The sequence below is a fragment of the Epinephelus lanceolatus genome, chromosome 2 (assembly GCF_041903045.1).
Source record: "Epinephelus lanceolatus isolate andai-2023 chromosome 2, ASM4190304v1, whole genome shotgun sequence".
Taxonomy (NCBI): Eukaryota; Metazoa; Chordata; class Actinopteri; order Perciformes; family Serranidae; genus Epinephelus; species Epinephelus lanceolatus.
In genome coordinates, this window is record NC_135735.1 from 36,855,141 (window position 1) to 36,877,569 (window position 22,429).

General features: G+C 42.2%; 1 protein-coding gene across 2 annotated transcripts in view; it reads right to left on the minus strand.

Annotated features, from left to right (window-relative positions):
* The window catches only part of fto (FTO alpha-ketoglutarate dependent dioxygenase), a 134,799-nt gene that overhangs the window by 72,852 nt on the left and 39,518 nt on the right, over positions 1-22,429 (minus strand). For both annotated transcript variants that reach the window (XR_013487996.1, XM_033630239.2), the window contains exon 7: positions 18,815-18,934. Coding sequence is in view for 1 of the 2 variants with exons in the window: in XM_033630239.2 (XP_033486130.1) it covers positions 18,815-18,934 (120 nt within the window). In the remaining variant the exon portion in view is untranslated. The remainder of the gene's footprint in view (positions 1-18,814; positions 18,935-22,429) is intronic.

The following is a 22,429-nucleotide window of genomic DNA, read 5'->3' on the forward strand; positions in this document are numbered from 1 at the left end:
TACCTGAAGCAATTCCCTCCATCCTTTAGCTTCCCTCTTCAGTTTAGAAATTACACAGCTCTGAGCCAAGACTCCATTATAACATCCCTGGGACGGCGACATACAGTAAGTCTAGTATAAAGTCAGTTTCACATCAGAGGATGGGCAAATTACACCCAATATTAGAGTGTGAGTCAATTAATCACGTCCTGCACAGCACAGTGTAATGTGTGAGTATCCCCCTGTTGAACATGAATTACAGGCCGGCTTAAAGTGTGACGTGGCACATCAGTACTAATCTGAGACATCCTGGCAAACCTTCGCCTCCAAGTCCTCCGCAGCCTCTAAGCTGGTTGAGAGGGAGTCAAATGAAAAAGGATCTGGCAGCCCAAATTAAATGCAGTGCTGTCAGCCACACTCAAATCCCTCTTTCTCCCTCTTCTTCTCTACCCTTCACAGACTCTCTCCCTCTCTGAATATCCTTAAATGCCCCCCCCCCTTCCTTCTTTCTCCCAGCCTCTGAGAAGTGATGGATCTGTAACTCTGACTGACTCTGACGCCTTGTTAAGAACAGTCTCTTCCTGTCACATCCACCAGTAAAGCACGTTCATTTCTTTCCATTAACAGTCACTCGCCTCCCCAGTCATCTAACCCTCTTTTCAAAAAACCCCACAATGTAAGGAAACCTTCATTTCTTCTCCTCTCCCTCTTTTTTTAATCCCTTTCTGACAATCCACCTGTCTGTCTTAATTCATGTGAAGATAGGTTTGATTGTCTGTGTGCGTATTTCCAAAGGAAAGCGGTGTGATTTGCAGCGGAGTAATATGCTTACTTCCTCCACACCACACAGGACAGGTGTCAAAACATGTGGTGGTGTGTGACTGATTACACCTGACTCAGAGGAGACACCAAAGATTACGGTGACCAGGAGGAAGCGGGGCCGGCTGTACTCCCTATGGAAACTGTACCTTTAGGTTTGGATCAAATCCTGTCCTCCTGGGATGAGTGTCAGGCTAAGAAAGTGCCAGAAAGTGCATTCAGACTGTATCACCATCTCAGCTAGTAGACATCACATTGCCATGCTGGCCGTGTAGCGCAGTTTCAGTGTCTCAGGCACAGCACTGATGAGCAAGTGATACGTAGTTGATCTGAAACGTGCTCTGATGTGTGTCTGAGCTCACTTCAGCTCTTCCAAAAGCTGTTCTGGGAACAGAATGAGTACCAAGCAAGGAAAGACAGCACAGTCCAATGAGCTTATTCTAACTGCGCCAGAACAAAATGACAATACAGCCAATAAAAGCCACATAATTCACAAACTGTTAAGCAGCCTATAAGCTGACAACCAAAAGTTTCTTGTCCCAATTCAATGATGATGACAGAAGTCACCAAAATAGCCAAAGCCTGCCAGCACATTGACGTCTGCTTACCTCTTCCATTAAACACGTTAAACATGCTGGTGACAACTCCTGCTTTGGGAGAGTGTGTGTACATTTGTGGGTGTGAATGCGAAAGCCTCTTTTTATGTTTGTTCTTGGCTAGTTTTTGTGAGTATAGGTGTGCCTCTGATACTGCAAATGTGTATTACCAAGACTCCTACTCATGAAATGTGTGCACGTGTGTTTGCGTGCCAGAGAGTGTGTGTGCCTATGGGTGTTTAGAAAACCCGGTGCTGAGAGACGCCTTCAGGTTTAGCCACAGGCTGATCCCAAGGCCATTTAGACACCCCGTTGGTTGTTTACTGGTCGAGCCCGGCCTCAGTCAGCCATGGTGAAACCACAGCCCTTTATCTCCAGGCTCTGTGTTAGCACTAATCAGCCTCCTCTTTCCTTCTATTTACCTCATGATGACAGTAGCTATCCTCAGCCTTCACCTCTCTCAGCCTGATGCTGACCACAGATGTCCCCATGACCCAGGCCACATTCCGAGGTGAACAAGAGGACAAGGAGGACCTGGGTACCTCCATCCCTGGTCCCCAGACCCCAAACTCAAACTTGTCTATTTTCCTTCAGATAGGCATAAACATTTCTGGCCCTGTGCAGAAGCAGAGTAAGTAAACAAACACACAGCCAGGCCAAGGTGATATTTTGGTTGGAGAAGAGCTGGAGTGATGATAGCGTTCCAAGCGAGCGCTGGCTGGAGGGCAGCCTGGGGCGACTCACTAACACCTCGAGTCAGGACTGTATCTTAACACCAACAAGCATCTGTCTATTCCATCACATAACAACATGTCACTCATTCTACACAGAATAATAGAATGGGAAGACTGTTTGTTGCTGCACACAGTGCAATATGGTGTACATCCCTTAAAACTTCACAGAATAGCTGTCACAGGTCACATAACAGCTCAAAGGTAGGAGGGTTTAAAAAAAAAGGATGCATGCAGAACTAAAGGTTTACACTCTATAAAACAGAGCTACTAGCTGGCCACCAGAGTGTCTGAGAAACTGTTAACACCCCATGAAATGTCTTAGCTGACTTTAGACCAGGATTTTCAGGGGACCCAGAGCACTCTTAAGCTCACTGGCACTCTCTAATATAGGAAACCTTTTATGTCTGCAGGCCGCAAACACTTCAAGATCTCCAAATTTACCTCCCTTTTTAAATATTTTAACAGACATGCATGATTTCTACACCAGAATAGACCATCCAAATGATGGGTGGTTACATAAAAAGGCAGGTGGTAAACTAAATCACCGGTAAAACCAAACAGGCACCAGGTTTTGGCTGCTGGCTGGTGTTAATTAGCCACCATGGTGCTTCTCCTCCTAAGTGCACCTCTGTCTGTCAGACTGGCAACCTCCACGCCTGCCTCCCTGCCACTACCATGTGTAACTGGCCCAGCAACAGGCCAGTATACTCTGCCTGTCTCTCTCTGAGCCAACATGTCTGTGTGCCCATATGGAGTCAGGGACGGCCCTAACTAGTAATCCATCCTCCTGCTTGTGGCTGTTATGCCACCACTGGGGGCTTTAACTCATAGTGATGGCACGCAAGCACTTCAAAATCAGTTCAAAATTACATTTACTGCATTAAAGGAATACTTCACCCCTAAAATGACCTTTTGTATATCAGATGCTTACCCTATGGTACGCTGAAATTGAGATGAAATCTTTATTTTTCTTGCATGTCTGAACAGTGAACGAAGAATCCAAAAACTGAGAAAATTCTTGATAAATTTATGTCATTGGGGTCCACATTTAATATCAGCAAAACTATGTTCTATAGTTTTGCTGTAGAACTATACTATACTATACTATACAATATTGTAGATACTATAACTATTTGGTGTTTTAAAGGGTTAGTTCAGTTTCAGCAAAGTCACACAATAACACAAACATACTACTTATTGAGGCAGTGGTAGAACAGCAGCTCCCATGTTCACAAAGGTAAAATTCCTGTTGGCGTCTGGCTTTAAAGAGAGCATAGATTAAGTTCCACTTTCAGTTCTGTTCCTAGTCGCAAAGGTCCGTCTGTTTGGGCAGTAGTGAACATACAGCTGGTTAACTCAGACTTGGATTATACTACACGAGTTTTGCCGTTATTAAACACAGACCCTATGACTTCCATTCAAGAACTCAAGGGGTGGATTCTTCGTTTAATTCAGTGTAACACGGGATGAGTATTTCAGACACAAATGGTCATTTGGGCGGTGAAGTATTCCCTTAAAATGGCAAACTAATCAAGACTGATTTACTCTACAAAGAGTCAAATGTGTTTTGGGAAAAATCCACCTTTCATTTGCAGAGGAGGCTAATAACTGTTTGGTAATGGACCAGTTGGATGTCTGATTCTGGGGACCTGCATAGTATGTAGAGCCCAAATACCTAAATGGACGTCACTCTGTAGTTGAGGCATAAGCTGGTGATTACCAGAAAGTGGCTAAACTCTGCACTGGGGCTCTGCTAAAAGACAGATTTCTACCTGAGGATAATGCTAGGTGAATGACACAAATCTCTAATATCTAATATTCAGATCATAACATTGGCATGACATTTGTGAAATTAATGATATATATACCTTTTCTACCACCCCTGTTCTGCCACTTATATTAATTCATCCCTAACCTGACTTACTCCTGCTCACCAACATGGCCCGCACATCAGAAAGGTTACCTCAAGCTTTAAGGTTTAACCCTTCTTTCTAAATTTTCAGACATTCCGCTGACTTCTGCCACAGTTTAAGCTCAGCTGCTCTGACATCTGATTTCATAGGCCTTGGGAGTGGGAGTTTGGCAGACTCCATCTCCCTCGCCCCTCTAATACAAGAAACCAATATCACTTTGACCGCTGGTGGAAAAAGGCATCAGGCACCTTGCTCAGGGTAATGGATAGCTTCTGCTCACTGATATATACAACTGGGGAGCTGTGATCCTGCCAGGACCAGTTCCAGTCTGGACAAGGGATCTGTGTGTATTTGCTGCATGCCACCGTTAAGTTACTTTGCTCTTGGGGGGACTCTCCACCGGTGGAAAAATTATATTAGCCCAGGAAGAAATAAGCCCAGACCACATTCACTTTTCTGTGACATCACACTTGATGCCATAAAAAGTGTGTGAGTGTATGTGTATGTGTGTTATTTTTTCTGCTGTCTGCCTGCTGTCACATGATTACAGATGGTTCAAAATTGAGGCATATCTGAAATTAAATTTGTTCAGTTTCCATTACGTAAGATTGGTTGATAAACACACAGTTGTGTGTATGTGTGTGAGCGGGTGCGTGTGCACGCGCGTGCGTGTGTGTGTGTGTGCGCGCGTGTGCGTGTGTGTGTGTGCGTGTGTGTAGGAAAAAAGTGAAGGGTGTCAACATTGCTGGTCAGGGTTGTCTTCCAGGCTTTGAAGATTCACAACCTTTGATATTATCAAAGAGGAAACAGTAAAGAAAATGAGTGAAGCGAGTTCTATAAAAATGTTCTCTCAAAGATGATTCAAGAAAGTATTTTCTTTGTGTGTGTCTTTTGATTTATCTGTGCAACTTTGAGCAGTTCTTACAAGTGAAACTTACAGAGCACTGTCTTTCAAAAAGGTTTGTTGCAACAGTTCTTCCCAGTTACTCCAAATTGATCATTATAGCATTTAAGACATTTTAAATGGCAGTCAGTATCCATTTAATTTGGTACACCTGTACAGCCTATCACAATCCCAGAGCTCTGCCATAAAGTCTACCGTTAAAATGCCTAAAATGTTCAGTTTTTGTTAACACTCTCAAAGAGGTGTTAACAAAATCGAATATTGTAGCGCTGAGGTCCTAGTTGGTGATGGTGTTTCACTGGACCACAATGTATTCAGATGTGCCTGTATGTATTGCATTAGATTATACAGGCTTACTATAATACAGTGGCCACTTTGTAAACTCATTTGTACTTTAGCCATTAGTGATGAGTACTGAAACTCAACCCTAAAATCTTATTTTTCTTATTTTTTAAATCTTTAATTTTAGAATTTCTGGACAGACCCCTAGAAAGTTTCATTCAAAGCCTGTCTCTGTGTTTTTTTTATGATAAAGCAATACTTCAAACTCCTTAGAAGGATCCCTAATTTTACTCTGTGAATGCATTTGTGTGCGTGTGCGGGTATGTTAAATAATGTGTTCTCGCAATCTCCGTGGTGATAGAAACCAAGACCCTTCTGCCAGATTGACCCTTGCAAGGTCGCGGGCACCATCAATTATGTCAGCCAGTAAAATGGGCTTCGCTACACACAGCAGATTATATGGAGTGTAAAACATTAGAAAAATGTGTCTGAAACATCAGAGTAACATGTTTGAAGTGACAATGGGTTGGGGTAGGGAGGGTAGAGACACTCCCAAAAAGGGAAGACCCCTGACAAGTGATTTTGTTTGAAGGCATTGTAACACACTCAAGTGGGCAGGGATGCTTTCTATGGCCCCAATGGCACTCCATCTTCCCAGCAGAATACAAGCGGGATGGAAGGACATATGCTTTCCACAGGGTCAAATGAAGCAGAACTCACAGGCTTTTGTGGTGCTCCCTTTTGGTGGCCAGAAGAAAAGGCAAATCTGTTGTTGGGTTGTAGTCCAATGGGCCCACAAATATCGCATAAAAATTCACCGGCCTGTTTCTTCCTTAATGGCTAAACCACATAGTTCTTGGTCTGAATGAGCTCTCCAGCAGGCTGGGTCAGGGGACACACACACACTTGTGCAAGCGCCTTGCTGGTCTGGCAAGAATGCATCATCCATCCATCACAAGAAAGCTTTGAGAGGCGCTTTGACTAATTCAGGACAATGAAGACAGAGCTGGACAGAGATGTTTGCGATGAGCGTGACACTCAAGCACCTTCTGCTCTGTTAAAACCCTCTTACTCTCTTTCACTATATGAAAGCTGAGTCTAGATTCTAGCTAGATAGCAGATTGTGATCAGCACCTCACTCTCCTGCCAGTAAAAAGCTTTTTGCTGACTGGGGCCAAAGCCAGCCTTTCTAAGCCCCAGAGTTACAGTGTAACACACACTGCACCATACTTCAGGTCTTCAAAAATGCTAAACCAATAAAAAGGGTTTCCATCCATCTAGACACGCTCACATACAGGTTGTGTTTTTTTTTTCAAAGGGAGAATATGTCTGCAGGGCTGAAATGTGCTGCTAACAAAGTTTTGATTGACTACAAGAAGTCTGAAGCCCAGTGACTCCTCAATTTTTGCATCTGGCTGAAAACCGTGAAGCGAAACTAAACAGGCCCTCTTATATGTCTAGTCTGACATCAATTGTGATTTACCTATAGAGGTACAGTGAAAAAGAATTACTATGTCTAAAGTAGAACAGATTAGGATCTGCATGTTCCCTACCATAGGAATACTGTTTATTACAGACCATGAGCTCTGAGTAGCAGAATAGTATCAGCCATAGACAAACCTTGGTTTTACGGATAATCTTGTTGCATCGCTTAAGATGAGCCATTATTGTTAATGAAATTTGTTCTTTTGTGACATTATTTGGGATTTCAATCAAGTGCTTAAAGGTACAATGTGTAAGATATAGCTAGAATTTTAGTTTAAAAAATTTAGAAAATAACCTAACAATATCAACAGACTGTGAGAAGTTACCCGTATTGATGTACTGACATGTATGTTTTGTGTTGCAGAGATATCTACTGAAATGAGCATGCTACAGTAACTAGCTAGCCCCAGACTGTCCTTTCCTGTAATACCACTTGTACCTTGAGAGGTCATAATGAGTCACTGTAGCGTCCAGTCTGCCCTAAGTCCAAAATGAGAGGACAAAGACGTCAAGTCCAGTATTTAGTTTTGCTGTTTTGAGATACCTGCGATCTCTCCCAACATAGAGTTCATAGATCTTTTTATGTCCTTGACTTCCTATTTTTCGAAACTGGATCGAGGTCCAAAATCCATGATACAGGTGTGGTTAGGTCAGCCACTTGAGGCTGAAATACAGCCAAGCAAAGCTAGCCCAGCTAGCTTTGTCAGTTGAGCAGTCCATGATCTTACATTGTTGTCTTAATCCAGGCATTAGTCCAAGCCAAAACACGTCCAGAGCTAGATAATCTGAGGTAACCCAAAATCCCAAATCCTTTGTTTTTAGGCAAAGACTTTTGAAAAGCTGAGAAACACATGTAGCACAGACAATGCAACTAATGGCAACAAAAAACAGGCAGAAAAGCATTTAAAATGGCGTCGATATATGCTTTTGATATGGCTGTTTTCTTGCTACATTGGTTTTGTTAAATCTGCCACGTGTGAAGATTACAAGATAAGAGTGTTTTTGATCGTCTCTCAGAGTTTCAGCAGTTTGGTTGAATTTTGTATATTCTTGCCCTGCTGTTAGTTAGCAGTTAGCTTGGAAGTGAACTGCTGCCCCCCATCTAGTTTGGAGCCAGGCGTTACGCATTGCACCTTTAATCTGATGCTTCCCTATTGCTCAGTTGTGAATCAGACCAGCAGCTTTGTTGTTCTCTCCACACTACATGACTATACAGTGACAGACAATGGCATACATCACGAAGCAGTTACATATAACTGGATTATGGACTCAAATACAGTGCTCTATAAAACGCTGTCTACTTCAATCTGGCAAAGAGGTCACAGACACTCCAATAGTTTTTACATTTAATACTGTCTGTTCAACACAAACCGTTTATGCCCTAAATTCTAGGAAATATACTCTAGAGTACATTGAACTAATTAGTTAAAGGGAATCAAAGATGAATACAGTACACTTTGGATTGAGTCACATCATGTACCTAATTATTGCAATGAATCAAAAATCTATATTACATTGTATCTTGACATCAAAAAGCAGTCAAGTTCAAACTAATTTTCATGACGCTTATGTTTGCTTATCGTTTGTATTCCGGGTTTAATCTTTCGACAAAATAGACCCTAATTGTTATGCTGTTCAGCAGCCAACTCTTGCTGTAAGTGTGTGTGTTGAAACTCTTGATCAGGATTCGAACAAAGCCCCTGAGGACTTTTCAATCAATCTGTACTTTTAAATGCATTACCATACTGAAAGAAAATTCAATTGATGGTAGTGAAAGGAACATAAAACCACAAGGCGTGAGGAAGAAAGGAAAATATAGTTAAGGACTCTAACATGTATATGCTCTGGTAAACAAGCAGCAGTATTGCTGTGTTTCCATACATTCTGTTGGTTATTATTAATAGAAAAATGATTCTGTTAGAGTTACTCAAGTGTTTCTAAACACACCTGTGTTTTCACACATTTCCACAATGTACTTTGTCTGCCACTGCTGTGTAATCTATGCGTATGCGTGATTGCTCCCCACCAAGGGAGGCTGATGAGAGCGGCTAAAGGGTGTTTATGAGACTGTTAGCCAGGAGAGGATGCCGCCCTGCAGCTCTCGCCCAAATAAAAGAGCCATTTATTACATCCAACATGACCCTCTCATTACACACAAATAGGAATTAATGAGCGCTATATCGGGCGCTCCCAGCGGAGCGAGGCGGGGCCCGCTAAAGGACTAGCGTTAATTACATTGTCCTACATCTCACCCATTTAACACTACCCATCAGATCGCTCTATCTGCAGGGAAAGGATAGGAGGGTGGAAGAGATTCACTACCTGGAAGGATGGCCACTCTCAGGTTCACCTGTGCAACACAGCTCACCAACTTTACCGATCAGGCGTAGGGATACAGTAACACTGGAAGGAATGGCTTTACAATACAGGACACAAGGCAGCTGTGTATGTGAGAGATCAGACGGGTTTTAAACAAGTCCAGTAAAACAAAGTAATTACCAAAACAGTCAGTAGTAAAACTCAATTGGATCTTGCACAGCAACTTCTTGGTTCAATGTCAAGTTACCATAATTACCACTGTTGTGCATGCACACAGTTTAACAATGCAAAGTATTATAACGGCACTTTGGGTGTGTACGCTTCAGGTTTAATAAGTAATTTAAACACCCAGAGTAAAATACTTTGGGATTTCTTGGAACACCAATGTTACTTGTCCAGTGGTGCTCCATTGTAAAGGTGTAGCTGCCAGCGTTGGGATCTCAGAAGTGAAAACATAACTGATAGGATTGATGGTCAAAACTACAAAAACAGACCCCGTATTGTAAAAGATGGGATTTTCTTTTCAAACTTCACATGGGAGAGAATCTGCTTTACCAGAAAACACACATCTCAGGTTTGATCTTGGTCGGGTTATCCTCCTCATACTGTACATGCCATGTTTTGAAAGGTGCACGGTCAAAAAAAAAAAAAAAAAACAACCAAAAAAAAAAAAAAAAACAAGGAATGAAACTTCCCAGAATGCTCCCAGGACTTGTACTTCCTCCTGACTGTACTCACATCCTCTTGTCTACAGCATCAGCTTTTCATCTCCTTCTGGTTTACTTTCTCTCGCACGCTCTGATTTCAACTTAAATCTTTACTGTTATCTCACTCTTCCCTTCACCCCTGAAAATGCCACACCTTTCCTCCCCTCATTTGTATCTCTGTTCCACCTCCCTACACGCCCCCCACCTCCCCCCAGAAATGATACAATTATCATCAACAATCTTTTCCCCACATTTCTTCCTTTTGTTTGCGTTTCTTCAAGTGAATCAGACAATTTTACACTGTCTTCCCATCAGGATCATCCCCATTCTCTGCACTCATTGTTTTCATAGGAAGCTTTATGTACTTAAAAACCTCAACATGAGAGCTGCTCCAGTGACTCTGAAGAATTAGAGACGTACTGAGGTATTAAGTGGTTAGTATTTTTGCTGTGCAAGATGCAACACTCCCAACAAAAAGCTTATTAAGGATCAAATTCTCACCAAATTGGAGACCTTATGCCGACAGCTTTCTCAGAGATGATACATGCTACAGTGAGATAACTGACTCTGAGGTGTTTGGCCTCTTAGGCTGGTTTGTTTCATTTGCTTATTGTGTGTACGGCATGTTTTTGTTTTTGTACTTAAAGGCGCTGTATGTAAGAATGTGGCCAAAATGGTTACTGCACTCAAATTCAAAATACTGCCGCGAGTCGTGTCCGCCCCCCCTCCCCTACAGATTCGAGGTAGATTCGCTAGAGACTGATTTGTTTGCCCATGGGCGGCTGCCGTGGCAGGGCCGTGTCGCCGCATCCGTGATCTTCGGTTTTCCAGCGGACCGTTCGAGCAATTCCGGCTTCTCTGCTGCTAACGCTGCTGCCAGGATACAGCTGAGGAGCCGGCTGCTAATGCTATGTACCGGGACACTGCTAACGCTGCTTGCCGGGCTGCTGTAGCTCAGTCGTAACTGTAACTGGTGCTGAGACTCTACTGACTGCGTGACTGGTAGATGGCGGTGGGTGGCGCAACAGGCCAAAACACAAATTCAAAACATAAACATGATTTGCGGACCGTAAAATATTTTTTTAAATGTGAATATTCTGGCTGTACTATTGTTGTCGGTGAGATCAGTATGTTATATGAACATTATTCCTTAGTCTCTGTGACATATTAGGATGATTTTACGACTGTTTGCTTTAGATTTCTTACATATAGCTCCTTTAAACTGGTTGCATGTATTCTTTTTGAAAGAACCTTAAACAGGTATGGTTTTTTTTTTCATTTTTTCATTGCTCACTTTGGATCTTTAGTTGGGGTGGGCTGTTTTTATTTTCATTAATCAGTTTGAATTTATTGTTTCACTATGTTGGGGAGATATGAAGTCCTCTGAGACTGTGACTGTGATTAGGGGCTGTACAAATAAACGCAAAATTAATCTGAGCTGACATGCAGATAAACAATAATAAGGATATTAACCACAGGACCTGATGAAGATCCAGATTCTGACGATTTTAATAAAAGTGTGCGTACAGAGTTCAGAGCAGGAAGGATCTATTTTTGCTCCCCCTGGCTCACAGAGTTCGGAACCACATCCCAATGTGTGTACTGCTATACCTGAACACGAGAAGTATTGAACAAGCGACAGACAAGCTATGGTTCTGTATTCAAGAGATGAGATTAATATTCAACTAAAACCATTTTTTCTTGGCTTTTGGTGACAAATCAGTGTGTTTTCTTGTGTCTGTGGTAATTTCTTTCACCCCGCAACTTTGACACGATTGCCTGCAAGAGTAAACAATTACACCTGGATCAAAGTACGGGAATAATTATATATCAAGCGCTGGTTAGTGGTAATGTCTCTAGTCAGCTATAAGAGGGGCGGGCTTTGCTATGAGATGCTCTGAAATCTCTCTTTCATCTTTTTATACTTTCTCCCCCATCAAGGCACTTTTCAACACACACACACCCTTCTCCCTTGCATCTCTCCCTCTGTTGGTATGACACAGGAAAAAGCTGGGCCCTGCAGCCTACCCCGCCGTCCGCACTGAATGCGATTAAGCTGAGCAGTGATTAATCTGGGCTGCCCCATAATTCCTCTTTACCACTTTAATGGATGTTATCTCCCCTCCTCTGAAGGCTTATCTTGCTGATCGGGGCCAAGGATGAGGAGAGGGAGAGGAAGAGGAGGGGGGACAGCTATGGGTAGAAGGGGAGAGAGAAATCAAACAAAATCCATACAGAGGTAAGTAAATGAATAAGTAAGTAAATAAGTGAGTAAATAAATAAATGCGGGGATTGAGAAAGCTGCTAAGCGGATAAGGCAGATCAGTCTCTGTAAAATGCTCATTTGTTTTCTAAGAAGACGAGACAAGCCACCTTCAAAGCCTGCTGATACAGTAAAAACACTGTCAACATCACAATTCACAAACAAACAAAATAAATTATCCAAACCGCTGTCAATAAAACTCCCCACCCCCTCATTGTAAAGAAGAGGTGTACTCTATACTGTAGCTGACAGTCATGAGAACAAAGACATTAAAAAAAAAAATAAGTGGGGATTTTCGATGAGCTCATTTTCTTTCATGAACAGCAGTGATGTAAAACAATGGCATTGTTTCGTTTGCGGTTTCCACGCTGCTACACAAAGTCAAAGATAGCTAAGCTCCTCTGATACATTCCGAATTCAGTCATCCACAGCCCCGAAACAAGTTTGCTCAGGTCTGTTACTGTAGGAATGAAAGCGTAACAACTCTCCCCACCTTAGCTTTCAGGACAATCAGCTACATCCTGTTATTGAGAAATAATTACACACATGTATGAGGAATGGTTTTAATCATTTTAAATGAGAAAGCTCCGCGAGGAATTGTCCTAAAGAAGAGAAGATTAGCTGGTGTCAGGTTTTGTTCACCAACAGACAGTAATACATAGTAAAACACTATGAACTCTGATAACAAGAGCAATTACGCTTGGCAACCGTGTGTGCATGTCTCTGTGTGCACATTTGAATAGACCACTTTATTGAAGTATTGCAAAATAGATCCGAATTAATTCCATGAAAGGAGACAGAAAAAATAAAAAAAATGCAGCAATCCTCTCCATTTCAAACATTTTTTAAACTCCCCTAAATGGACACCACTGCACATGCAAGTAAGTGTGTTTGTTGTTGTGTCTGTCCCACTGTTTTTGCCCTTCCATGTCTGTGTCCATGTGTATAAACGCACATGTGAGACGCCAGCTGAGATGTGACAGGGTTAAATCCATTCGCAGCTCTTCTTTTTTTCCCCCCGCTTCGGCTTACAGCGATGTTGCAGTGAGATTCTGTCATAGACAAACCTCTGTGGGATTCCATTCACTACTAGTGTACATCTTTAGGTACAAAGCTGCGGGCTGCATTGGCTCCAGGTAACATAAACGCTCCCTTCAAGCCACCGCGTATCTGCCCATGAAAATTCTCTAAAGGGGTTTAAGCATTTACGCAGAACACTATCAGGCACTGCCGAAAATTCAGCTTACCCTGTTGAATAGGGACTTCAAAGAGAATTGCAAATACCTTTGCACTGCTACATTTTCTCCCCTCGCTCTCTCTCTTTCCCTCTCTGTCTCTTCCTGCTTCTTTTCATTTTATATTTCCAAACTCAAGCTGCTGCGTGATGTAAAATGTATTATCAGCCATATATTTCCTCCTTAAATGAATAATAACAATAATCTTTGAGTAATTTCTTTTTTATGCAGCTCCGTCTAAATAGGGCAAAGCAAGCAAGCTAATACAGAGCTGCGGGTAAACAAGGCCGTGCAATAATGAACGTGTGGATTAGGCCTCTAGTCTATGTTGTGCGATAAGGAAAAACAGCTGCTACTATCCAGGTAACAGCACGTATTGACTGTCAATGAAGGATAAACTACTGTGCAGCTGCACATTTACTTCTTTCAGTCACACTGTGGGCACACGGCACACACATATAAAGACATGGGGACACAAACAAACCCGCACGCAAACACACAGACACACTCACACACACGATGCATATATGCGTAAGAGCCACAAAGAATTGGAATATAATAAAAGTATAAGCCTATTTTCACAGTATAGAGCTTAAAATGCAAAACAATACAATGCATAAACACAGTGTGATTTAATGTAAGAGATAATAAATGGCTTCATAATGAGCAATATAAATGGTCTTTAAACACTTTACTGCTTAGTTCACACTTATAATTAATCTGGGTTCCATGTGTGCATATAAAGTGGGTATAAAACTCTGCCCGACTGTGCCGAGTAAAATGCCGAGCGAAAGAGAAAAATTACTGCTGGTAAACATCTGCAACACGATTCAGCTGTGGCCTGTAGCTCTTCGAAATATGCTGCCTCTTTTTCCCTCAGCAGGACCGGCACGGCAGGCTCTCCAAATAATACATTACAAAAAATTGCTCCCTGAAATTATTTACGGTGAAACGCACAACAGAAACCATAACATTTATAATGTTTTACAAAGCCATCAAATAAGTGGAGAGGGGATTAATTGCCCCGGCCCGACCTTAAAATAATTATTTTGAGCGGTGCAACTCTAAACTCCAATGAAATTGATACACTTTGATAATTAGATTCTTGGCACTGACCCACTGAAGTCAATAAAGGTTATTAAGGCCAATTGCTGTCTAAACGCATTACGGGCAGGGTAAACTGTCCATCGGAGGCCCCTGCTACTCCAGCGCCAATATGATAATCCATTCTCCGTCCTGGGGGTTTCTTCCCCAGCGCCTGTGTCTCCACTCTGCCATACAAAACCAGATTGGATTCGCTTAACCTTTCCAGGACTTTGATCAAATGAGCTCACACAGCAATAACATTTACATTGACCCCCCCACCCCTCCTCCCCAACACACACACACACACACACACACACACACACACACACACACAACCCTTCTCTCTCTTTTTTTTTTACCTCCTCCCCCTCTCTGTGTCTCCCTATAGCTCACCACCCTCCCTCCTCGACCACTCCTCAGCACCGACCCTCCACACGCTAGGTCAATAACCTAATCAGCTATCAATGGCGGCCGGGGCCAGGATGCGTATGATTGCAGAGCAAGCCTCCTCAGCAGCCCAGATTGTTTCCGAAGACAGTTATTAAAGTGAGGGGAGAAGATGATATGGTCACCAAAGCGCATCCCTGCACATTCACACACGCACGCACGCAGAAGTCAGCCACAATTACAAATCAGAGGAGGTAAATTTTGCCACACAATGAGGAAAAAAAAAGAGTGTACAGCATATACGTGTGTGTGACCAAACCGTCTGAAAACAGGGAGTGACAGGCTGGGTGAATGGAGTAGAGGAAGACGTGGCCCCGATACCACTTCCTGTTTTGTACATCTTGAAGTATACAAATGTATTCAACTGAGTGGATCCAATTTATTATGAAAGTGGATTAATTTCCTTGATATGTGTTGAAAAGATTTCCATCTACAAGGCTCGTTCTGCTGTCAAATGAGGGAGAAAGTGTGAGAAAGAGACAGAGATATGGCGAGATAGCGGGAGCGAGAGAGGGAGAGAACAAGGGAAAGAAAGAACATAAAGAGGGAGAGAGAGAAGGAGGGGAGGAGGAGGTGGGACGGAGTGCACTGAAATCTCTTTGCTTCCGCGGTGGCTTTTGAAGTTGTGAGATGAGCAGCCACAGAAGTCAGGAAAGTGACAAATTAGGAAAAAAGCTGTACTGTGCAAGCAGAGCTGCTAAATCAATTAAAGTCATGCCAAGTGCATACATTAACATCAATGGCACACACATACACACTCTCACACAAACACACACGCGCAGGACAGGGAGAAAAAAAAGGGGGAGATGTGCTCATGGGCTCGTCGCTGTCGCTTCTCCCCCACAGTGAAAAGAGCAGAGATAAAAAAAAATAACACACCGGTATTTAAAATATTCTGCATAAAGCCAAGACTCTCTGTCTATTGTCAGTCAGACGGAAGCTATTCATTGTTGCTAGTTTAAGGAAATGTCACTATTGTGTGATAGCCATGATAGTAAAGTCCTGAGGGAACATAAAGCTGCGAGCGAGGCAGGTCTAAATGGACTTTAGCACCCTGGATCACAGGGGAATGTAAAACCTTTAAGTTAATGTCCTTTTTCCATTCTCCAGAAACAACCTTTACCTTAAACCCCCCCAACACACACACACACACACACACTCACACACACGTTATGTACATTCACATACACATACCCGCACACAAAGTTTATTCAGCAGCACGTCTCTTTGTTTCTATCAAGAAACCACATGAATTCATGAGGTACCAAAAAGAAGGCAAGCAAGCAAGTGGACTTGTTTTGTGTCGGTTCTTTATTTATTTATTTATTTATGTATTTTATCAGAATGTCATTCAAATGGAAGGATGAGCATTTGCATGACAACAGGCTGAGGAGCAGAGAGGGAGCCCCAGGGAGAGACAGTATCCATAAACAGGAGCTAGTCCCCCCATATTGCAATATTCTTCATACAGACTAACAAACGCATACATAGCCCAGCGCATCCCACAACACTGTGTGCTAAATATGACAATAAAGAGAGGAGGGCTGGCTGTTTGTATTGCTATTTTAGCAGGATAAAACAATAGGCTGTTTTATTGCTACAGCGCAGAGTATAAAACAACACAGTGTCAATTTATAAAACCTATTTAAAGAGACATATATTTGTTATTTTAAAATACCCACGGTGATATCAAATTGGTTAAAAATAATGCTGCGTTAAAATACACTCTGCAGGCAAGAGCAGAGAAATCTAAATAAATAAATGGCAAACAGCATCTGCATGCACTAGGTCACTCGCGTTTCACTAAATTACACTATACTGTCAATTGCCAGCTTCAAAATGTAAAATATATGCAATAAAGGAATGTAGGGGGGGAGCCCACGTAATTTAAATAACTCAAAGTAATTTAGAGGAATACGTTTTAATCTAACTGCAGAAAAGCCACAGCTATCAAAAGCTCCAAAAGGAAAAAATCTATAAGTCACATCTATAAAGTGCTTTTCATCAGCATATCAGGGGTCGATGCATGTATGTAAATATTGCTTGCGAGAGCAATAATGTTGTCTTTCATCACAATGGTGAGTGATTACGTTTACGCGCTCACCAGTGTATTATTTTTGCAAAGGTTCAATATGCATTTCTGCAGAAGATATACTTGCTTTTCTGTGATTTGCACCAGTGTGATTAAATAAAATTTATCAAACTGTAAAAATATACACACAGCAAAATAATTTGAGATGTGAAAAATTGTATTTACGGATAATATATATATATATATATATATATATATATATATATATATATTTTTTTTTTTTTTTTTTTTCTTTTACTAAAAAGTGGCTCACATTTTCCTTGCTGTATTGTGTAAAGTCCGACGCTAACTTTCTGCTGCATGACAGAAATCCACGAGTGACACACGCAAACACACACACACTGAATATGGTTTGCTTGCCCATTAGAGTGACGGAGACACAGCAACAGAGAGAAAGACCTCACATTTCACTGATGCCCTTTTCTAAATACAGGTCCAAATCACACACTTCATCTGGGCCCAGAGGTGGAGCTCTAGATGAGTTTAGCCCCTGTCTACTAACCCCTCCACCCACCCACCCTCTGCCAGGCTGTTCGACTAAGTGAGAGAGAGAGAGGGAGAGACTATGAGTGGAGCAGCGTCGGCAGCAGCAGTACTGTTCTCCTCCAGCCCCTGTCTTTATCCCCGCCTGAGCATTAGATGTGATTACTGCTCAGCGCTCGACACTGACAGAGACAGAGAGCTCCCAGAGACAGCAGGAGTGGGTGAGAGACATAAAGAGACACAGGGAGTGCAGAGGAGAGAGAGAGAGAGAGAGAGAGAGAGAGAGAGAGAGAGAGAGAGAGAGAGAGAGAGAGAGAGAGAGAGAGAGAGAGAGAGGGAGCACAGAGGAAAAGAGGAGCACAGCTCTTTCGCTCCCTCCGCTGCTGCTACAGTGATACAAGAGTGCCCCCTGCTGCTTCTGCTGTCTGGGTGTTAAACACACACACACACACACACACACACACACACACACACGTACATACATGAACACACACACACTCTTTGAAATCTAGCTATGAGAGACGGACTGCGTAGAACCTGCGGGGAGGGAGAGAAAGCGAGACCAAGCATGTATCTGTGTGTGTTTGTGAGCTGCATATCTACACTGCTGTGTGTGTGTGTGTGTGTGTGTGTGGCACATATGTACTGTATAGAGCTGTGACTAAGGTTAATTATGAGTCTGACATTACTAAGTGATTCCTTTACAGTGGTGTCTAACTAATAGCTGCGTGCCCACGTTCCTCTCTAATAAAACTTCTGTGAGGCTACAATTAAACACATGACACATCCATAATAATGCAGCATGGTGAGAAGTTAGACAATCATCATGTAATTTTAAACACACCCTCCCTTGTGAGGAACATTATTGGGCAGCAGATCACTTGTGTAGTTTGTATAAGAAGCACAAGCAAAGGCATGTTGAGCATTTAGAACGGTGGAAACCCTTATTATGAAATGACAGGGTTCCTACAATCATCATGGAGCTGCTCGTATTTTGGGGAAATGGTAGAAAAAAGTATCAGATTTTTTTTTTTGTTTGTTTTTGTTTCAATTATTGTTATAATTTTAACTTTTTAGAATATTATTGGGGTAAAACTTCTGATAGTTGATGGCTTTATTTACAGTAAATTACATATTGGCTTTGGCAAAAATGGTTTTCTATTCTCTTATGGAACAGTTTTTGTATATTTAAAAAAGCTATTTCTCCTTATGTTTATTTTCATCTATTTGCTAAAACAGGAGTGGCATCACTTTAAAGCCTTGGAATGAAGATAGTGTGTGTAAAACTTAACTGGGGAAAAAAAACATTTCCTGCTATGGAAACAGCCTGCACATTTAAATTAAAATACATTTAATTTAACCAATTAAGGATTATCAATGTGAGTGACACTGAGTTCAGTAAACTACGCAGGCTGAGAGACCAGACAGTGAGGCTGCCTTATGACCTGCAGTGCATCTGAGTGGCCTTACCATCGTCTCCATGAGCTTCCAGTCCTTCTCCAGCTGCTCCATCGGTCTGGTCCACCAGCTGCAGAAGCGGGCGTAGCGATGGCCCTGAAACCAGTACTGTCGCAGCCACTCGAACTCCACCTACACACACACGCAGACAGGATGAAAAAGGTGGTTCAGACATACCAAATCTCCTATAGGTGTATATAAATAAAAATAGAAGTGGAAAACTGTCACTGCTCCTCAGTAAAACACATTTGACATTACAACATATTTTATTTAATGTAAAGGAAAACATTTCATGTGTTACTTAAATTGTAAAATTATCTAACAAAACATACATATGGAACTTTATAATGTCATATGTGTCTACAAACAAATACACTGATAATTGTTTTTATTCTCATTTGATAGATTTTTTTCCAAAATAGTCTTTCAATTTTGACCGATTATCAAGTAAAAAATTTTAAATAATACAAAAAAAATATATATATATTTTAATAACTTTAAACTGTTAAAAAATATATATATTTAAAAATCACACTTTACATTTTCTATGAGCAGCTGTCAGACTTTTTAACAGGTAGGCTTAATATCTTTTTTTAATAAATATATTACAGTGTCTACCGTCATACCTAAATACAGAATATCAGTCTTTTCCTGTCTGAGTAAATTTATAATTAAACCTTAATGAATTTTAAAGATTTTATAAAACTTGCTTCCAAAATTATATATATAAAAAAAGTATTACCTTGAATTGTCAAAAATTTAAAATATATATATTTCAGAGTACATTCAATCATTTTTATGAGTCTCTGAAAGGAACAGCACAGGGAAGACACATGAACAACATGAATACAAACTGTCCTAAAACAAACAGGACAAAGAGGTCATCTATAAAAGTACAATCACACCCTTATCAAACTAACAGACACCTGGACAAACAGACACACAGTGCATCACACACAAATATGAGTATGTCTGTTCACACACACACACCTTCCCGTCAACACACCTGAAAACTCCGCCCTCCTCCTCCTCCCCTCATTCTCCTCCCTCCTTCCCCTCCTCTCCCACTCCCTCGCTCCGTCTGGAGATGACAGTCTCGGCTGCAGAGCCGCTCCCCTCTCCTCCGCTGGGAGTGTTTTTGTTTCCTGCTCTTTTGAAGTGCTGATTTAATCCTCGCAAGGATGCTTCATGTAGCCAGGTGTAGCCTATCTATTTCTAAGTGTGTCTTTCCGTGTGCATGTTTGTGTGTTGAACACGTGGCAGTGTGTTTGCACTCTTGCGTGTATCTGTCTACATAGGTGTGTGAGCGGCTTTGTTAACGTCTCTGCATACAATTGCCGATGTGAGTGTGTGTGTGTCAAAGATTGCCCCAATTGCCGCCAACGTAAACGTGAGACGCTGTGAGCTGCCCTCCCCCAAAACGTCCTACAAAGCATCATCCACCCAAAACAATGCACGCTCCGTTTCGTTTTGACGCCGACAACTGTACAACACAAAAAGAAGTTGCATGCAAAGGAGTCGCATATCAAATGGGACAGAGAGAGCTATTGTTCCTTTACTGAAAACTATTTTGTTTATTGTTCTTCTAACAGGGCATTAGCCAATGTGTACAACAGAGCTGTTTTACAGCTGCAAACTCATAAATAGTCCCACTGAGATTTAAGCTGGTGAGTTCTACCAAAAGGTCTCCATAGTAATGGCACAAATTTTCATGTAAACAAGTCATCCACTCTCATCCAACCCTGTCTCTCATATACAACTGATTTGCATTAGCTGATATGTTTTGAAGGACTATGTAACCTATCACCTTTTGGTTTTGAGAGGTACGAAAAGTCAATGTTGTCAGTGACTTGACACATAAGGAATGGATGGAACATGAGCTTCGGTCTCTATTGCTGATGACAAGTGCTTAGCGCGGTATCCACCTTCACATCCTCCCTAGAACTTTTTGCTGCAGTGCGGGAAAATGAAAAACCTGCCCTGGAACAAAAGGTTGCCACCAAAAGTAGTCTGGGTGGCAAAATGTATAAACCAATGCAATGTAATCTGTATGAGAAAGCCTTGTCTCTTCGTTATAAAACCTACAAGTCTACGTTCAACCATAGAGGGCCAGTATACCCCATCAGAACTGCTTGTCAGGTGGTCGAATCGCTTTGGAACTTCAAATCTTCGCAAACATACTTAAGTGGTTGTGGTGAAAAAAAAACTGTACTGTAGTTTTGAACTCAAATCAAGTCCTCAACATCCTGATTCCTGTTTATAAAAGTGCAATGGAAAAGGCATTTTCAAGTGGTCACTGCTCTGTATTATGAAGCAAGTCGCCTACCGTCCCGCACCCCAAGCAAGTTAAAACAAAGGGCAAGAATGATTTGCACAAACAACTTGAGTGAGGTCTGCCTGGGGTGGAAGCTGTGCACAGAATCATCCTGCCATTTACTTCCAAAAGGCTCTGATCACAGCGGGGATGACATGCAAGGACTGGGGCATGTCAGGGAGAATACACAGCCAGTGGCACTGCTCAGCAGCCTCTCAGTCACTCCATACAACCCACCCTTCAAAGAAATGTCATCCTTTATGGTCCCCTCAACACTCTCCAAATCCACTCCCCTTCGATCACTACAGCTCAAACACACAACAAAGCCGCCGAGCGCCGATACTGGACGTCCTTTTCTCTCTGTCAGTCCCTCCTTCCATCTCTCTGATTGTCTGCCTGTCCTTTAGTGAGAAGAAACCAACCTGTGTCTCCACTTTGAGCTGACATGGCTGCCTGTCCCCCACTGTGCAGGCCAGTGGCAGCCACAAAGCAGGCCATCTAAAGCTACTGAGGAGCGCTGGCTATGTGGCATTTGGAGTCCAGCCGCCCAGCTGAGAGTTACCAAGAGGGGAACTCGGACTAAATGCCACCTATCCAGGCAGACAGATCGAAAGTGTGTGCGAAAGAGAGAGTGGTTGTTAGGGCTAGTTTTTCTCTGAGATGGCGTGGGGGAGCGAGAGGGGAGCTAGTGGCTCCCCTGCGGCACTCGCTGTCATCTCTCCAGGTGATGGACACACTAACTACACATTAGCCCCACATTAGTCGACTGGCCGCACACCATGGCAACACTGGAGTTAAAGCCAAGTAGCCCCCTTTTTTCCCCATTTAATGAGGCACGGTTTTTTTTTTTTTTACACCTTCACGGTATTCCCTGAGCGGGTCCAATCAATTTCCGGGCCGTGGCCCTGAGGTGGGAGCTGATGAGAGTGGGATCGATCCCACTCTGCCGTCCTCTGTTTACCTTCTCCAGCCTCCTCACACATCAGCTGGGATAACTGGTCCCCCTAGCTCTCTGCAAGCAACCAGGCACGCAATTTACACTCATCACGCACTCGCCAGAGTGGTCAGACACAAGCTAGGTTATACTGTACATGCACACATCACCGTATACATTTCCATTTCTTTCTATATCTATATTATTTTCTGCTAAAAATGGTCGTCCTGTCTCAGCTGTGAATGGAGGAGAGCTCTTTCATATCAATGTGACTAATGTCATTAAATTAGACTTAAATCACTAAAACATCAAAAAACAACACAGACCTTTGGCTATGATTTTGCAGAGCTCAGCGAGGGTGAAACATATCCACTTTTAG